At 38.9% G+C, this 18,187-nt stretch overlaps 3 protein-coding genes across 3 annotated transcripts; 1 reads left to right on the forward strand and 2 right to left on the reverse strand.

Annotated features, from left to right (window-relative positions):
- The first annotated feature begins 383 nt into the window (after positions 1–383).
- Positions 384–6,250, forward strand: fgf1a (fibroblast growth factor 1a). Its single transcript, XM_067599010.1, has 3 exons — positions 384–1,262; positions 3,676–3,779; positions 4,337–6,250. The coding sequence occupies exons 1-3, from the start codon at positions 1,097–1,099 to the stop codon at positions 4,535–4,537; spliced, it is 471 nt and encodes a 156-aa protein (XP_067455111.1). The 5' UTR covers positions 384–1,096; the 3' UTR covers positions 4,538–6,250.
- A 65-nt stretch (positions 6,251–6,315) lies between these two features.
- Positions 6,316–13,734, reverse strand: ndfip1 (Nedd4 family interacting protein 1). The gene is made up of 8 exons (XM_067599009.1): positions 13,542–13,734; positions 12,111–12,204; positions 10,483–10,622; positions 10,273–10,360; positions 9,459–9,583; positions 9,278–9,344; positions 9,062–9,170; positions 6,316–8,074 (listed from the first exon to the last, which is right to left on the reverse strand). The coding sequence occupies exons 1-7, from the start codon at positions 13,575–13,577 to the stop codon at positions 9,064–9,066; spliced, it is 657 nt and encodes a 218-aa protein (XP_067455110.1). The 5' UTR covers positions 13,578–13,734; the 3' UTR covers positions 6,316–8,074; positions 9,062–9,063.
- Positions 13,735–15,038: 1,304 nt separating this feature from the next.
- Positions 15,039–17,647, reverse strand: gnpda1 (glucosamine-6-phosphate deaminase 1). Its single transcript, XM_067599011.1, has 6 exons — positions 17,175–17,647; positions 16,749–16,850; positions 16,121–16,303; positions 15,818–16,002; positions 15,456–15,630; positions 15,039–15,334 (listed from the first exon to the last, which is right to left on the reverse strand). The coding sequence occupies exons 1-6, from the start codon at positions 17,296–17,298 to the stop codon at positions 15,276–15,278; spliced, it is 828 nt and encodes a 275-aa protein (XP_067455112.1). The 5' UTR covers positions 17,299–17,647; the 3' UTR covers positions 15,039–15,275.
- Positions 17,648–18,187: the final 540 nt, after the last annotated feature.

Raw genomic sequence — 18,187 nt, forward strand, 5'->3', positions numbered from 1 at the left:
ATTCATGGAGTTTTCTGTGTTCTGTAGAAAACTGTTATAGTCAGACCAAAACGGCCCAAAATATGAGCTGGTAACTGTTTGATCCTAAAGTGTCTCTATAGAATATATATGTATAGGTCTATGTGTATACATATTCACACATATGTACTATCCACTCCTTGGTCTCCAGAGAAAAAGTATGTGGTTATAGTATTCTGCAGAGGTGGTTTTACCTTTCATGCTGCATCCTGCATCCTGCATCCTTGCTTTCATTCATTCACCTGTCTACCAGATGCCTCCAGTGAGTGAACCTCCTCCTGACTCGTTCCAGAAAGCAGGGGATGCAGTTCTCAGCAGGTAACAAGATACACCTCTGTCGAATGATGCAACCACCTCTTAACACTCGGTAGTGACTCTTCAAATCAAAGTCTGGCAGGCATCAAATGGTTTTATCAGCACAGTTTATTTGATCAACTTTGACTTTGAGTGAATTTGACAACCCACATGAATTTTTCTGCATTTAAAAATCTCATAGAATAACTATCTGAAATCCTGTGTTTAAAAACACATCGACAAAGAACACAGAAGAGTTCACACTGAGGAGGAAAGGAAACCTTGTAAATTTCAGACCAATCATATCGAGGAAATGCTACTACTGAGTCTGATCAAACATTGGTGACTCTAAAAAATTGGTGAGTCTAAACATTCAGTATCTAAAGACTTCAGATCATTTGTCATTATTGATGAATCTGACAAAGAAGATTATATCGTTTTTACTTTGCCTTAAAAAACAATGTCTGGTAGTGTTCCCTTTACCTGTGCGCGCTCCCGCGAGGTGCGTGCAGTTCTCAGCGGGCAGGCGGAACTCAGCATAACAGGAAGTAAGTGCACAAGTGGCAGTGATCACACTCCATACCATCATCCCCGTTTAGGCCAGGAGTCGGGGACGCGCATCCAGCTGCCTGTGTGGTCTACGCTCGTTCACGAGCATGCAAACACCTGACCAGGGACCACAGCCAGCTGATCTGATCTGATCTGATCTGATCTGTGCTGAGAAAACCGACCTCCACTGCAGACCCCTCCTGTTGACTACAGGGCAGTGTTTCTTCTGAGCAGGATGACGGATGGAGACGTGTTTGCTTTTGAGGATCAAACTGTGGCCGGGGGCCTTTTGCGGGACCACAGGCGGCTGACTCGGCTGTACTGCATGAATGGCGGACATCACCTCCAGATCCTCCCCGATGGGACCGTGCAGGGCCAGAGGGATGACAGGGACGTTCACAGTAAGACTGCAGCACACATCCAGGTCAGGTCTGATACACTACATGACGCGTTCACTTCCTCCAGTGCCGATGTGTCAGGTTCAAAGAGCGGGAAACAACACACATGTCAAATAAATGCCTTTACATGGAGAAAAGTGGGAGCTCATTGCTGATTTATTAAAGGGGAATGAAAAATAAGATATTTATAGAACCTAAAGTCAAAATAAGCCTTAAATTCATCTGAAAGAGAAAAGAAAACAAACATACTGTGGTAGAGGCCTAGCATGGATTGGGACTACAGTAAAAAGGCTACTTTATCAGAGCTGCAACGATTAATTGATTAGTTGCCAACTATTAAAGTAATTTTTAAAGATAAAAAAATGTCCAAACTCTCAGATTCCAGCTTCTCAAGTGTGAATATTTTCTAGTTTCTTTAGTCCTGTAGACCTTAGACTTTGGGAAACAGTGATCGAGATTTTTCTGACATTTTTAGACCAAACTAATCAATTAATTGAGAAAATAATCAGTAGATTAAGATTAGATTGGCACCACGCATACATTATAGGTAGAGCAATATTGTTGTAAGCAATAAATAAATAAAGGGATATTAATAAGCACCAATAACATATTAAATAAAATATGCTAGATGCATGACTAGCATCCTATAACTTGGATGTTTTAAGTCTTGAAAAAGTTAAATTGGTAAATGGTAAAGAAAAAATATTGGCCTTCTCATTTATGACAAATATAAAAAGCCATGTATGGTTGCTTCTGATCCTTTCATGTCTTGAAAAAGAAGCTGAAAGTGTTACAGTTGATAACAGCGTGTCAGGTTTGAGACAGTCTAATGGTGCATTTACTTTGTGTTGTGGTGAGACTGACTCACATTTAAGAATGCTCTGATAATTACTTACCGAGCCTCTAGACAGCCATCATTCATTTAAGTATTCAACTATAGAGCAAAGATTTTAAAGGTTGCTGACTGTAGCTGAAGTAAAACAGCAATTTCTCTTTTATCAGAATGTATATACAGTGCTGCTTGAAGGTTCTTTCTGAATTTTCTCTATTTCTGTATAAATATGGCCTTAAACATGATCAGATTTTTACACAAGTCCTAAAACTAGATAAAGGGAACCCAATTAAACAAATGAGACAAAAACATTAAACTTATTCATTTATTTATTGAGGAAAATTATCAAATCTTACATATTTGTGGGAGGCAAAAGTATGTGAACCCTTGCTTTCAGTAACTGGTGTGACTCCCTTTTGCAGCAATAACTTCAATCAAACATTTCTGGCAACTGTTTATCAGCTCTGCATATCAGCTAGGAGGAATTTTCCTGTAGAATTGGCTGGTACAACTCAGAACTCATAGCTCCATCAATGATTGCAGGCCATCCTGGTCCAGAAGCAGCAAAGCAGCCCAAACCATGATACTACCACCACCTTGTTTCACAGATGGCATAAGGTTCTTATGCTGGAGTGCAGTGTTTGCTCATCGTCAAACAGAACACTTCTCATTCAAACCAAAAAGTTTGATTTTGGTCTCATCCATCCACAGAACATTGTTCCAATCACCTTCTGGCTTATCCACGTGGTCTTGAGCGAACCATAGACAGCAGCAATGTTCTTTTTGGAGAAAAGTGGCTTTTTTCCTTGCAACTCTGCCATGTACACCATTGATGTTCAATGTTCTCCTGATGATGGACTCATTAACATCGACTGTAGCCACTGCAAGAGAGACCTTTAGTTTCCTAGATGTTATCCTAGGGTCCGTTGTAGCCTCCTGGACTATTACACGCCTGCTCTTGGTGTGATTTTTGTTGTTAGACTACTCCTGGGGAGGGTAACAATGGTGTTGGATGTCTTCAATTTGTATATGATCTGCCTGCAGTCAACTGGTGGAGTCCAAACTCTTCAGAAATGGTTTTTAACCCTTTCCAGCTTGGTGAGCATCAACAACTCTTCTTCTAAGGACCTCAGAAATCTCCTTTATTTGAGTCATGACACACTTCCACAAACCTGTGTTGTGAAGCTCAGAGTTTGATAGTGGAGACCAAGATTTCTCTTCTTTAAATAAGGCAGGGCCTTCCAGATTCACACTTGATTGTCATCCCATTGATTGAAACATCCAACTCTAATTTCCCCTTCAAATGAATTGATAATCCTAGGGGGTTTACATACTTTTGCCAAGCACAAATATGTAACATTGGATCATTTTCCTAAATAAGTAAATTAACAAGTGTAAAGTTTTTGTCTCATTTGTTTAATGTCTCTTTATCTAGTTTTAGGACTTGAGTGGAAATCTGATCCCGTTTTCATATTTATGCAGAAATAGAGCAAATTCTAAAGGGTTCACAAACTTTCAAGCAGCATTGTATAGTTGTATTTGTAGGTTTCAGCCTGTGTTTCCTGTCATGTTTTCTCCTTTCAGCTGTTTTAAAGCTTAAAGCTGTGGATCGAGGCGTTGTGATCATCCAAGGAGCAGAAGCTGGGCGATATTTGGCCATGAGTAATGAAGGGCGTTTGTATAGTTCAGTAAGTATCTACAGAATACACCTCATCATTCATGTGATCAAACTGGATTGTAGATCAGCACATTAGACTTGATGATGATAAATCTTCCATGATACCTGGTAGGGCTGGGTAATATTTTTAACCAAATACCTCAATATCAATATCGCAACAATATTGTAGGGATGACTATTGGTGCTTTCACAAAATATTTACAAAATGAAATTTTTAATAAATAATCATCAGTAATGTGTGTATAATGACTAAGTGGATAAGGGTCTGGTAAATTAAGAAAATTACATCACTTTACTGTAATGCAGCCTTTAAAACCAGGAAAAGACAACACTTATGCCATATCATGATATTACGATATCTAATATCTACGACAATATCTAGTCTCATATCATGATATCAATATAATATCGATATATTGCCCAGCCCTAATACCTGGTATAAATTATTCAGAATTATCCAATCTAATATAAACTTTGGTGAATGCATTTTTAAACTCTTCATCTCAATTCAAAATCCATCCACATGTGCAGTCAGCTGTCGGTGTTTGTCTCGCGTGTCTCTCTCAGCCCACAGTAACTGATGAGTGTTACTTCCTGGAGAAGTTGGAGGAGAATCACTACAATACATATCAGCCTCAGAAATATCAGGAGAGGAACTGGTATGTAGCTCTGAAAAAGAACGGGAAACCTAAACTGGGTCCAAGAACCCACATCGGACAGAAAGCCATCTTCTTCCTTCCCCGCCAGCTGGATGAATCCAGGGAGTGAAAATGCTCATTTATACACGTATTTCATCATCAGTCGAATATCCACAGTCCTCGTTCTGAGAGAGACATGCATCTCAAAGTTTATCTAAAGCTATAATGAGGATTCAGCAGACTAAATTAGACAAAGTGGATATCTATTTTACCTCAGACTGCTGAAACCTCATAATAGATTTAGACGGAGTTTTGCATGTTTTTGCACAGAGATGACAGTGGATTTCATCCTCCATCACTTCCACTTGCTTAAGGAAGGCGTCTTCAAATGGACAATAATAATAATAATAATAATAATAATAATAATAATGCATTTAATTTGTACTGCACTTTTCATTTGCAGAAAATAACGAGTTAAGATGAAAAAGCAAAAAAGATGAAGAGCAAAACCTATTTTGTTCACATGGACACTGTTTTAAGACAGATTTGACTGTTGTCAACGTATCATTTAACACCTCATATCACTTCTATTAGTTCACATTACAATTAATTCTGATGTCGGAACTGTTAGGGGTGTTAGATCTTCTCAGCAAATGAAATGAATGAAGAGAAGAAATCATAAAGAGCGAAATATAAAGCAGTATCATCAACACTGGTTGAACCGCTTCACTACCTCCATTAGATGCACTGATGTTTCTCAAGTCTAAGAGATTTGTAGGAGAAGAGAAAACAAATCACTACCATTTAATTCTAAAATATTTTAAAATGTTAAATATTATTGTGCCTTTGCTCGGAGGTTATGTTTGTAGTTGTGTTTCTTAGGCAGATTTCAACCAGATTTGGTGAGAAACAGACCAAGTGCTTCATTTTTGGTGCGGATCCAGAAAAAGTTTAAAGGAATAGTTGTGAGATGGTAATAAATAAAAACTGCCCTATTTCCACATTAACTACAGCACTTGTCTGAGTGAGAAAAAACTATATGTGGGGATGTAATTATACACACATCACATAGATGCAAGGCTGTTAAAGATCAACATCAACAGGAAGAGAGTTAAAACCTGCACACTTACTTTTGAATAAATGTTGTGGCTTTGAAGAGTGCAGACATTTACTCTTTTCCTATAAAAACTACAGTACTGTGCAAAGGTTTAAGCCACTAACAGTAAAGTGAGGATGATTTCATGCAAAGTTCAACAGAAGGAACCTTAATGAAATCAATATTTGGTGTGAGCACACTTTGGCTTGACAGCAACAGTTCTTGTTGCTGAGGAACTTTATGACTCTGGCTGTATGTTTGGGATCATTGTCATGCTGCAGAATAAATTTGGAACCAATCAGACGCCTCCTTGATGGTGTTGCATAATGCATAATAAAAATTTAAACGTCTTAAGTGCCTCAAACTTTTGCTGTACTGTATATGTAGTCCAGGATTGTATTTTGATGCAGATCCATCTTTTCAGTCTGATATTTTGGTCATTTATACTTTGTGTTGAGACGTGATGTCTTGTCTGATGTGTCAGAAACCAAAGAGTTACAGCTTCCTCTGTCTTCTGAGTGTTGTTTTATATTTCAGTAACACATTGCTGCCACTTGGTGCTGCCAATGTCGTCCAGTGCAGCGTTAAACATACATGAAAGCATTTTTCAGTTGTAATCTTCAGCAGCATATCTTTCATTTTCAGTCCTTCTTCCTCCAATACCTCAGCTTCATAATACCGACCTGTAACAATGTAAACAATGTCGTATCTTGTATCAAAAGTGTCCAATAAAAACTGCTAATGTGGTATTTGTGACATTGTATATCATTATCTTGGTACACAGGGATGTCAACAACACACAACTCAGAAAGTGACGCATTAAAAGTGACATTTATTCAACACTAAACGCTTTCTGTACAGTTTCATAACAACAAAACCCCAGGGTTGCAGCTCTACATCACATAGAAATAAGCATATGGGTCTGTATCAAAGCCATGTCGTATGAGTTTAACTGATTCGGTAAACAGATCAGTTTGCTGGGCCAGACTAAAATCCATATTAACTCTTTCAATTGACAATCAGTGGTTAGATTATGAACATCTTAATTATCCTGACATGTTCTTTTCCCCCAGAATATAAAACAGAAACAACATCCTGCATCATTCAGTCCTTGTTTCATACATCTGGGACTTCAAACAATGATGGGAACATCCTCTGGGTTTTATTGGTTATGTTTCTAAAAGTGCACCTGCATACAACATTCTTTGATATAGTTTTGATACCCACAAGATAGCATCTTACACCTTATGAATAATTTTCAGAAAAACGAAAAAAAAAGAAGAAAAAAAAGAAAAAAATTTCCCTTCCCCACCTGTCAATTAAATCTTATGGCAAAAACCCCGCCTGAAAATGGAATGTGAGCTATTTTTATGCTCTTAGATAACTGGATCCAAATGTCTGAGCAGGATCATTAGCAGCTGAAATCCAGACAGCTGAGACTCGGAGCTTTTCCACTGACAGTGAACGGGATGCAGACTCCACTGACTCACTGAGGAGTCAGAGGAAAAAAAAATAAAAGGTCAGGCTCTAACATCTAAAGGATTTTTAAAGGACATGAACCAGAAAATGTGCTCGTACGCCCACAAAAAACCCTCCCGGTTGCTGTCACTGTCCAAAAGTCATCGTCCCGTCACTGCTGACCGAGCCGCTCCGGGTTGCGGAGGGTTTGTCACTTGACATTTCTGGCCACCTGGTTTCTAGCTGCGGCTTGTTCGTGTTTTGACAACGCGGACTGGTCTAAGATCACGTCTGTAAGCTTAAATTCCATTTTAAGGGTGGATTTTTTTTTATCTGATTTAATGTACAGCAAAAAAAAAAAAACAGGCAAAATCATAACTTCTGACACATGGATGCAATTTGGGTGTGTTCCACTGACACTGCACTTGAATTGGATGAAAACATCTGAATCACAAGCATGTATGTTTTATTATGACAATGCCCTTAATAAAGAGTTTCTAGCCACCTGAAAGCAGCAGACAACACTGCCGCCTCCTGGCTAGAATCAGGGCAACACTACTTAAAGCCAACAGGTGAGCGAGTTATGTGCTAATGTGGATATCAGCATTGTCATTTACAGCCTCATGACAACTTCTTAAGTGTATGTGGTATCTAGAAACAGCCTATAATAGTCACAACAAACCCATGAGGTGAGATTAGTGCAGATTACAAAGTATGTCGCATGCTTACGGCAGGTCTATAGAGTGTTGTATTAACTAATACCTGTTGGCTTTTCGGCCACGTGTCGCCAACACCAACGAGACTCTCTATTTATTGACCTCGAGAGCAGATGCATGCTCGTATGCTACCATCAAATGATATAAGGCATTACTTATACATTACAGACAAGAGATGTAAATAGCACTTAACATTCGCCACTAATGAGTACATAGAGGGACTAATTACTGTTAACCGCTTTCCATTAATAAAGTTTCAAACAAAATAAAACAAGTGATAGAATTCCTGAATATTTTACTGTCGTCGGTAGTCTTCATCTCTAACTCGTCTGGCTGATTTCTGGGTTGCTGCTTGTGTTGGTCGTGTCCAGTTCTTCCACATCCGACATCCTGAATTCTGGTAGAAAGAAGGTGTAAAAATCTAATTAAAAAATAGACTTTTCATCTATTCAGGATGTGTGGTTAAATGCACGTGAATAACCCAAACTTCAGGGCAACAACTACAGCCATTGTTGATGTCTTGTGTTAAAATGATTAAGTTACCAACATGAGGTTATCATGTAAAGACCCGTTTAACATGGATTTCTGACTATTACTTAAACATAAATTAGTCACTGGTCAAATAATAATGTCTTTGTCTGGTACTTTGGACCCAGGTAAGTGTTGCAGTGCTACGTTTCTGCTGAACAACGATGTAAGAAGCACAACGAAGCACCTTGTCAGGCTGAACCAAATTAATATGATCAATTACTTCAGATATTTTGATACTACTGTGTGTGCTGAAGGTTCAGTAAGTACAGTATATCAGAAACTTTATGGCTCTCCTGTCACAGGCTGGCAAACGGCAATTCTTAGATCTCCTGCCTGAAATATTTTTCCATGAATAGGCAGGTTTGATGTTAAATCTCCAGCTGATAATCAAATGTGAACATGCTGTAGTTTAAATTCAGCCGTGACTAGTCATGTGAAATATGTGTTTATTAGTCTGTAAGTCTTAATCTTCTTACGTCTTAATTTTGTTTACTTGTTGCACAGAGCCATCGATAAATAAATGACGTGATGTTTTGTGTTCCAAGTTGAAATGAAGTGGAAACTACGCTCAAAAGCTTGCGGGCACATTTAGACATTCAGATGCTAAAGTCCAGTGAATCTTGAAACAGTTTGATACAAACTCAAAGAGTTGCCAGACAGTGACGGTGACACTGGATCATTTATTTACTTAAGAAAAAAGCTAGTGGTATTTGACACTTACTGGGGAGTAAATAAGGTCAAAAATGTATTTTTCTGTTGTTAATCTCATCACTCACAGTAAATAAAACAGAGAATTTTGTGCAACAACGAACCTGGTTTACATGACGAGCGTGACCGGTATAACAGAACTTACCTCTAATAGATGAAGAGTACCCTTGTGCGGGGAAGAGTGGCGTAGGTGGGATCAGCAAGTTTACGCACTCTGGAGTAGTTAACAAAGCCTCTGATGAACAGCATGAAGCCTGGAGTCCAAAGAAAAAGATTCATGATGAAAGACATTAAAACACATAAAAAGACAATTACCAATCATGGGAAATGTATTTGTTATAAAATAACGTCTGTCACTTACCCAGGGCCAGGAACACCCACCACAACCAGTACTGCCCATCAAAGTAACCAGGGAAGTAGGTAGAAAACTGGAAGAAACAAGATAATACCTGTTAGGAGCAGTGCATCGATTCCAGTGAATAAAGCCGTAACATATGATCCTATAGAGTTAGAGTGGTACATATTCAGTAACTAACTCTCACCCTGACAATAAGAACCCATTTGATGAGGGACAAGCCAAAGCCAGAGATGGCCCCGTATCGACCAGCGGCAGATGTGGTCAAACAGAACGACAGGAAGAAGCCAATCCAGTTGAAGAGGAATGCCACTGGTGACAGAAAGACGATGATTCATTTTTTAAAAAAAAGAGACAACATTTGGTATAATAACACCAAACTGTCTTGGACCATGATCCACAAATATGGCATTTTCAAAGAATGACTGATAGATAGCAGGAGATTTTTATTCAAAGACGTCACTTGTTTTTGAGGTCATCAAACTGGCGGCACACATTCTCCTCCTCCTCCTCCTCCTCCATACATCTTGTGCAGTGAGTGTGATGACACCCAGTACAGCTACACAACAAATGTTAAATGTGGGACGAGTGCGACTTTTACATGTTCACTCATCAGATCAATTACCTTGCGAGGCAGCTGGATTCACAAGATCATGCGAGAATCCGTCTTGTCAGGCTTTAAGTTATGATCTTGTGAATGCAGCTGCGTCAAGGTAAGACGGTGACAGACAGATGGTTCATCAAATCACCTGCCAGGTTTTTTTTTTTTTTTTTTTTTGAAAGTTCCTGCTCTTTTCCAAACAGTTTCCATGGACGAATTCTCAGATGGTTCCATGGAACAAACCATCTGGTGCGTCAGGTTACCAGATAAATAAGCAAAGATAAATATTGATTAACCGTCTGGTTACGAACCAGCTCTATGCAAGTGAAACTGAAATTCAGTTTACTCTTTTAAAGAGAATTGTATGAAACAACTGTTGAAACGCTCAACCAGTTCTTACTGAAGAAAGTGAGCATGAAGATGCCGTCATTTCCTATTCGCAGCTGGTCAGCGTCTTCAAAGTCGTCCCTGGCCACAAAGTCTTCCTCCTGAAATATGGAAACACGTTACAAAATCCGTTTTGTTTGAAAGTTTGAGATGTTGGTACATGATGAGACTTGTAGTGAGCAGGAATATTTCGACATGATGTTTGAGAATGAGACAGACGTACCGTGACTCTTCCAGCGACGAGGGGGATGGCAGCCTCTGCTTTGCTTCTCTCAGCTTCATCGTAGGAGGGCAGAGTGGTGGCAACGCTGTAGGACGGAGGGTTAGGAAATCTCCCTCCATCTTCCTTGTATTCAAAGAAAGCTGTGGAGGTGATGAGCAAAACACTATTCATCCCAGAACAGAGGTCTTTATTAAAATGAACTTCTCTGAACATAATAAACAAACTCCTGAACATGGCTGACACTGGCACGAAAAGTGCTGATTTATCATACAGGTCGGGTTAATATCACTACGTCTACACTTCCTTTGTGGAGAGTATTGCATCATGAATGTTGGGGCGATGGAGTCGGTCAGGATTAGCTTTGTAATGTGCAGTACAGTGTTGTATGGCCAAACAAACCTGATTATCATTTTTCAACAGACCGTTTTGCAACCACAGCAAGCTATTTTTAGTCAGTTTTGATTAACTTTACATGTTTCAGCCTAAAGCAAAGAAACACTGAACTAAAAATAATTTCACCTAAATAGGACTATTGTTTGTAATTTTGGAGCATATCTATGCCACATATGAAGTGTGCAGCTCCTCTGACAGAAAGACCCAAATAGACAGACAGTGTGACAGATGGTTTTTTTTTAAAAAAAGACAGAGAAATATTATTTTGACTCTAATATGAAATTTAAATTGTATTTAAAGAAGGTCAGTCATAATAGCAGAACTGAAAGTTAGTGGGTGCTGACTTCATCTGCAGCTGATATGGAGGTTTGACTGCTGAAAAATGCTGCTTTCACTTCCTTTGGAAAGACAAGAAGCAGCAGATAATTATACAAACCAGAGCAGGATGAAAGACATTAGTACTATATATATGTCCATTACTGTTTATGTTCTCTCCCATGCACGCCAAGATTTTTATCTGGGTCATTTGGCTGCTATCCAGAAGCCGCCTCTGTGTTGTTTAAACACAAACAGCATTGAACCAGATCCATGGACTCATCCAGGAAAAGCTCAAGGCTACACCCACTTATATAATGTGTTGACCTATGGCCTCTGAGTGAGATTAGAGATACCAGACGTTTCTAAACGACCTCGCACACAAGCTTTTCCCCTCTAAGCTATTCATTCTAAAGCGAACAGATTAGGACAAATTAGAACATAAAACTATATATGTTTACTCAAGTATTGTATTTTCAGAGAGGAATCTCACAAAACTTGGTTTTTAACAATAATCTGATGGCTATAGCAACTTTTTATTTTGCAGAGTAAGGTTTTAGATGCAAAACACAAGATCAGACAGTAGTCAACAGTATGTGTAGCTTAGCATTTAAATACTTGGTACAAGTTGAGGCTGCTCATATATAAGTCACAGCTATTATACAGATGATTCATATACTTTGCAGGAATAATGTGACACTGTGGAAAGAATCATTCCCAAAGATTACTTCTGCTTTTGTTTCTTAAGCACATCTCACTGCAGGGACTTCTACAATCTTCCCGCTTTAGGATACAGACTTTTAAAGGAGAATTTGTATGTAGTGGCACTGATATTTATGGATTTAACTATTTTCTCCCACTTCTAAATGTTTGTTCTGAGATGTCGGGCTGTATGTGATGGAGCTGTGGAGCTTCCTAACCTGCATTGGCTGCAGCAATGCTGCTGTAGGGGGGTGGTGCGTCCTGGGCGGGACCCTCTTGAGATGGCTGAGCTGGCTCCTCCTCGTTCACCAGCTGAATATGTGATAATAAATGAAATCACAAGGTGTTACAGGGTGCATCATTGAAGAAAGCTTTCATGTTGGCTAAGTGGAATTTAACATTTTTCTACAGTACAAGAAAATAAATACATAAGAGTGACATTAACATATTGTTGTCTTTTTGAACAACATCATTGAATTAATTAATTGTTTCCAGTCTGGCAATGATGTATAAGGTCTGTTTACTGTTTCTGCTTGTTTGTGGGGGTTTTTTGGTAGGGTGGGGGGCGGATTTAAATTTTTCTTTTGTCGTCTGGTGTGTTTTTGTGTATAATGAAAATGGATAAATAAAAAAAAACATAGAATTTAAAGAAGGAAACTATACTGTAGCATCAACACAGTTAACCTCCAAATATAATACAGATACACTGAAGGTTTTAAGAGAAAATAATGCAGAAAATTGAGGAACAAAAGAAATAACACTTGTGTAATGTACTGTGCAACAGGTGGTCATGACAGATAGACATTATTTTTCCAAATGGCAAAGATTAACTGCATTGATTACTTTATTAATTATAACACATCAACCTCTGATACATCAATAAAACTAAATGGCCGCGACTGAAATATAAACTGTGCACTCAGGATTTCAAACATCATATCCATGTTGATAAATGAGCATGCTATCTTAGTCTATTTTAAATATCCTGTTTTGTCTGTGGAGTTTGGTACAGGCAGGGAGGACTGGACACGTATCAAAGTACTGGCCTGATCATGGAGCTTCATATCAGAGCCACACTCAGCTGACTGTGGTTCAGGCCAGACAGCACTGGCTTCTGATAACTAATCAACTAGTTGCTAAATGGAAACGGCTTCAAATACGGTATACAGAAATTATAATCACACATGTAATGGTTTATTCCAGTGTGAGACATTTGTTTAAATGTAAGCTTTAGATATGTGTTGCCTACTCAGGCCCAGCCCGTCAACAACAGTGTGTTGGGCTGGTTGTTTTCCCCTCAGTGACAGGATAATGTTGACTGGTGATGTTAGCTGACTGGGCAGCTGCTAAGCGGTTAGCGCTGATCGTGTCTACACGGTAACTCTAGATTGGCGAAACTCTCGCGAGCCGCTTCAAAATATTCTCGTTTCGCTGATTTACGATGTGACAACGCGGTGGTTAAGGTCTTGTTAGGTTTAGGCACAAAAACCACTTAGTTACGGTTTGGGTTGAAATAACTACTTGAAGCTTGGTGTGAATTAAATTTACTATTACTTCACAAATCTCGCGATAGTTTCGCGAATCTAGGGTTACCGTCTAGACACAACCCTGTTAGCTACGTTTTACCGAGACAGCAAACTGTTACCTACCTCTTGATATCTGACGTTGCTGTTTTGTTCTGCCATTGTGGAAGAGGAGCGGGGGTGTTTATAACGTCCTCTCCCCACTTCAGTTGTGAAGATGTGTTGTATAAAAACGAATATCGCCGACGAAGTAGCAAAGGTATCGTTGTTGCCTCCTAGTCGGCCATCTCCTTCCGTCTCTCCTTTGACTAACAGGGTCGGGTGCCGCCTTTAGGTGCCGTCGGAATATTTTGTTACGTGTAGGTTTGCACATCGTAAAGCAGACAAAAGTGGAAAATATGAGTGCGAATTTGGAACTACATTATCCTAAAAACTGAAATATCACTACCCAGGCGGTATTATGACGAAGTAGTAGGTCAGCAGCAAGAAAAAATAGTGGAAGAAAATGTAGATATATTACAATGTAAAATTTACTTAATTTCAAGTTTATGTCCTGCATTCAGAATTTTATGGACAGGTTCACAAGTCTGTCTTAAAACAAAAGTCAGGAGCCCAAATGAACATTGACATAGGTTTTTCTTTCCATAATCATTCCTCCTGTTCATACTAACCATCATAATGCACTTACAATTAAATGATGGGGACAAAAATCAACAAGCCTCCTTCTGTAAATGTGTTTTAAACTTTTTTTGAAGCTGATATGAAGCTTCAGCTGTCCAAATTAGTAAAATCAAGTAGATATTGTTCAATGTTACAGTCTTTATAGTGCCAAAGTCCCTCTTTTTGTTGCTTAACTTCCACCGCAGCTCAACAGGAAAACACTGTCCAAGGAAACACAAAGAGGGAATTCGATGCTAAAAAGACTGTAAATGTGGCAGATATCCACTTGATATGACTAACTCAGACAACTTTTAAATGCATATATGTACAAAATGACTGTGTGGACATACTGTGGATTTTGCCCCCCATCACTTACATTGAAAACACATTTGAAGAGGATCTTTTAATAGCCAGTATGAACAGAAGGGATTATTACAGCAAGGAAAACCGCTCTTTCTGTGTTCATTTGGGCACTTGACTGTTGTTTTAAGACAGACTTGAAAAACCCCTTTAAAAGTAGATAATTATTATCAGCAAAATGTATTTTAAGTATCAAAAACAAGTACTTTCCAAAGCTTTATTATATTAGAATTAACCAGCAGTAACAAAGTAACTACTAACTATATCTGTCAGATAAATTTAGTGGAGTAAAAGTACAATGTAGTAGAGGTATAAAGTAGAAGAGGAAATCTTAATACTTCAGTAAAGTACAAGTACTTCAAATCTGCACTTTAGTAGTACACACAAGTATATATGCATAACTTCCATCACTGGCAAGAAAAAGTTAGTGCTCCTACATTTCTTTCTAAAAAACAAATGTTTATTTAAAAGGGCCATTTTGCCACTTCTCCCCACAACACATTTGGATGTAGAAGCTTACAAGGAACACTTAAACGCAACACGAGCTGTTCCGTGCTGTCATGTGACAGAGGAAGCTCAGCACTATCAAACACACACAAGATATACAAATTTAAAGTACTTTATTAAAAAGGACAAATGAGAAACAAGGCTGTGTGAACAATCACCTGAAAAGCTGCACTATATCAGCACCTGATAATTTCTACAAGAATTAGTTGTGGTAAACTCCAAGCACTGCTTATTGTCCACCAATGTTTCACCCCTAGAAGATGAAGGAATCATTAGAGTGTTATCTTTTTTTTTAAATGCCACATAAATCAACAAAGTTTGGAAGACATTTCTTCAGTTCTTGGACCCTGAGGGAGGAGACTCCACCAGCTTGTTGTGTACGTGCATCATCCCTGCAGAAAGAGCAAGAATCAGCATATTTTTTATGATTCATGCATACTTTGCATATGTCTTAATGTAACAAAGGTTGCAGTTTATTATAACTGAAATATAAATCATGTGATGTGATCTCACCTTTGAAGTACTTCACAGTTTTGACTCGCAGTTCCAGGGTGGCGTCTTCGTCACATACAAAAACAGTCTGTGGGTGCTGCTGGAACGCAGACACTGTCCACATGTGATTCACGCCGTCCTCTATAGCTTTATACAAAGCAAAAGCCTTGTGTGCTCCAGTGATGAGAATCATGACCTGAGAAGAAAATGAAAATATTGTCTGTGGCGTCTATGACTGAGTGAGAGCACGACAAGATCACTGAGCAATCCTTGTTTAACAACTCAAAGCAAAGTTATGACAGATATGATGCTAACATTCAGTATATTTGATATTTGTGCAGAAACGTAAAGCAACGATAACACAACAAAAAGTGGCATCTAACCTCTTTTGCATCCATGACAGTGCCCACTCCTACAGTCAGCGCCATGGTGGGCACCTTTGAGAGATCTCCATCAAAGAATCGGGCATTAGCCATAATAGTGTCCTTTGCCAGGGTCTTCACCCTGGTCCTGGAAACCAGGCTTGAACCAGGCTCATTAAAGGCGATGTGGCCATCAGGTCCAATACCTGCCATGACAGGAAGAGCAGTTTGAATTTTACTGACATCACTTGATACCACAACAATGACAAGCTCAATCTTAAATGTGGTACAGTACATTCACTATTAGCATTGTGACCTCCTGACCTCCAACAAAGAGCTCGATTCCTCCGGCAGCTGTTATCTTTTCCTCAAAGGCTGCGCATTCTGCCTCCAGGTCGGTGGCGTTGCCATCAAGGATGTGGGTGTTCTCTGCTTTTATGTCTATGTGCTTGAAGAAGTTATTCCACATGAAGGAGTGGTAGCTCTCAGGGTGATCTCTGGGAAGACCTGCACAGGATTTTATGACAATTCAGTCAATATAAAACCTACGCTTTCCAGAATCCCTCAATATGTAACTAGAGATGCACCAATGCCAAAACTGATATTGGTCCGATACTAACTCAAATAGCTGGATCGAGTATCTGTGACAACGGGCCGATCTGGTATCGGATACCATTAAATTCATATGTATTTCAATGTATTTATTTGTTACATTTTGTTTTAAGTTTGTTTTTTTGTGTTAGGAAAGTCATGTTTAGGCCTAAGTCAAGCCTGGTTTTGCCTTACACATAAAAGAATGATCTCAGTCTCTTCCACACACTGGTATCGGATCGATATTCTGTATCAGCGGATGCCAGAAGCCCAGGTATCGATATCGGGACTGAAAGAGCCGGATCGGTGAATCCTTTTATCAAACCATCTTATGTGCAGAAAAGGAACAATGACTACTTACCTACATATTCATCCATGTTGAAAGTCTTAACATACTGGAATGAGATTTCTCCATTCTTGTAGTACTCGATCAGTTTCTTGTAACAACCCAAAGGAGTGCTTCCTGAGGACAAGCAACAACAAAAAAAAAGCTTACAGAACATCCCTTCCTGGAACACTGTACTATTTTGAGTTGCAGTACTTGAGTCTTTCCATTTTGGGAGACTTTATACTTATATTGCTCAACATTTCAGAGAAAAAAGTTGCACTTATTCCTAATATATATATACATATGATGGCCGTAGTACTGGTTTTATGCATGCAGAATATGTAAGGCCCCTGAAATCTAATGTATTGCTGTAGTTTTTCCTACATTTGCATGCAGAAGTGGGACCAAGTGTAAGATGTGACACAGATAATTAAACACAGCTGCCCCTCTTCTACTTACCTGTGGGGAGTCCCAGCGTGAAATATCTGTCCGGACCAGGTTTGAACAATAAAACCTTGTTTCTGATGTACTTGGCAGCCCACTCGCTTGCCTGGTCGTAGTCATTGAGGATGATCAGCTTCATCGTCTTGAACACAAAAGGTACAAAAGAGGAACACGGTATGCTGGTCTGACGGAGCTCAGCCTCGAAGCACTTAAGTACAAAACACGCCTCAATCAGACTTTAGACTCATCAAGAAGTAAGTTTTATCATCCGACAACAGTAAAAAAAAAAAAAAAAAAGAATTATATCACTGTAAATGCATCAGGGTTGCCAAAAAGACTTTCACTGCTTTGACGCAACCGCGCAGTGCGACCAAAAACTTTCACTGTAGTGTCCAAAATAAAATACAAAGAAAAGAGTTATTGTATCCACCTAATGTTCACCTCCGACTATCTGTGGCGTTTATTCAGAGCCGCCCGGATAGATCATGTGACTCCTGCTGCTGCCTAGTGGATTTTTGTTCCTGTTTTCAAGTGAAACATTTTTTTTTTCTCACATCCTTTATTGTACGCATGTTAATGTATAAAACAGATATAAGATATATAAACAGAGAGACAATATAAACCAAAAAAAGAAGACGAAAACAAACAAAAGGAAGATTATTACTGTTTGTGTTATGTGCTACGGAAGCCGAGAGAGGCCGTGCTTGCGAATATTTTTTAACGCCGTTACCTGGAGATCACGAGTTAATTATCTCGGAATCTCGACATAAAGAGACGGACATAATGAGATAATCAACCCTTTATCGCGAGAAAACAAGATACAATAAGAGTCTCCTCTTATTACTTATTATTTATCAGTTATCATTATCAGTTTATCAGAGAGTGCAGCATTAGTTTTGATGCAGTGAATCATATGAAGTAGTAGTGGTAAATTACTACTACTCGTAGTAGTAATAGTAGTAGTAGTAGTAATTTATTTTGGTCCTTATTAAAACATTTTCAAAAAGAATGCACACATAAATTAATAA

This window comes from Thunnus thynnus, chromosome 9 (genome assembly GCF_963924715.1).
Source record: "Thunnus thynnus chromosome 9, fThuThy2.1, whole genome shotgun sequence".
Classification (NCBI taxonomy): domain Eukaryota; kingdom Metazoa; phylum Chordata; class Actinopteri; order Scombriformes; family Scombridae; genus Thunnus; species Thunnus thynnus.

Bases quoted from the DNA above. Each gene is read 5' to 3' on its own strand.
- fgf1a (XM_067599010.1), top strand. From the start codon at position 1,097: ATGACGGATGGAGACGTGTTTGCTTTTGAGGATCAAACTGTGGCCGGG. The intron at 1,263-3,675 runs GTAAGACTGCAG...TTCTCCTTTCAG, and splicing joins GGATGACAGGGACGTTCACA to CTGTTTTAAAGCTTAAAGCT. The intron at 3,780-4,336 runs GTAAGTATCTAC...TGTCTCTCTCAG, and splicing joins AAGGGCGTTTGTATAGTTCA to CCCACAGTAACTGATGAGTG.
- gnpda1 (XM_067599011.1), bottom strand. From the start codon at position 17,298: ATGAAGCTGATCATCCTCAATGACTACGACCAGGCAAGCGAGTGGGCT. The intron at 16,851-17,174 runs GTAAGTAGAAGA...GCTTGTCCTCAG, and splicing joins CACGCTGGGACTCCCCACAG to GAAGCACTCCTTTGGGTTGT. The intron at 15,335-15,455 runs GTGAGATCACAT...CTCTTTCTGCAG, and splicing joins AACTGTGAAGTACTTCAAAG to GGATGATGCACGTACACAAC.
- ndfip1 (XM_067599009.1), bottom strand. From the start codon at position 13,577: ATGGCAGAACAAAACAGCAACGTCAGATATCAAGAG. The intron at 12,205-13,541 runs GTAGGTAACAGT...TCACATATTCAG, and splicing joins GCAACGTCAGATATCAAGAG to CTGGTGAACGAGGAGGAGCC. The intron at 9,345-9,458 runs GTGAGAGTTAGT...TGTTTCTTCCAG, and splicing joins AATGGGTTCTTATTGTCAGG to TTTTCTACCTACTTCCCTGG.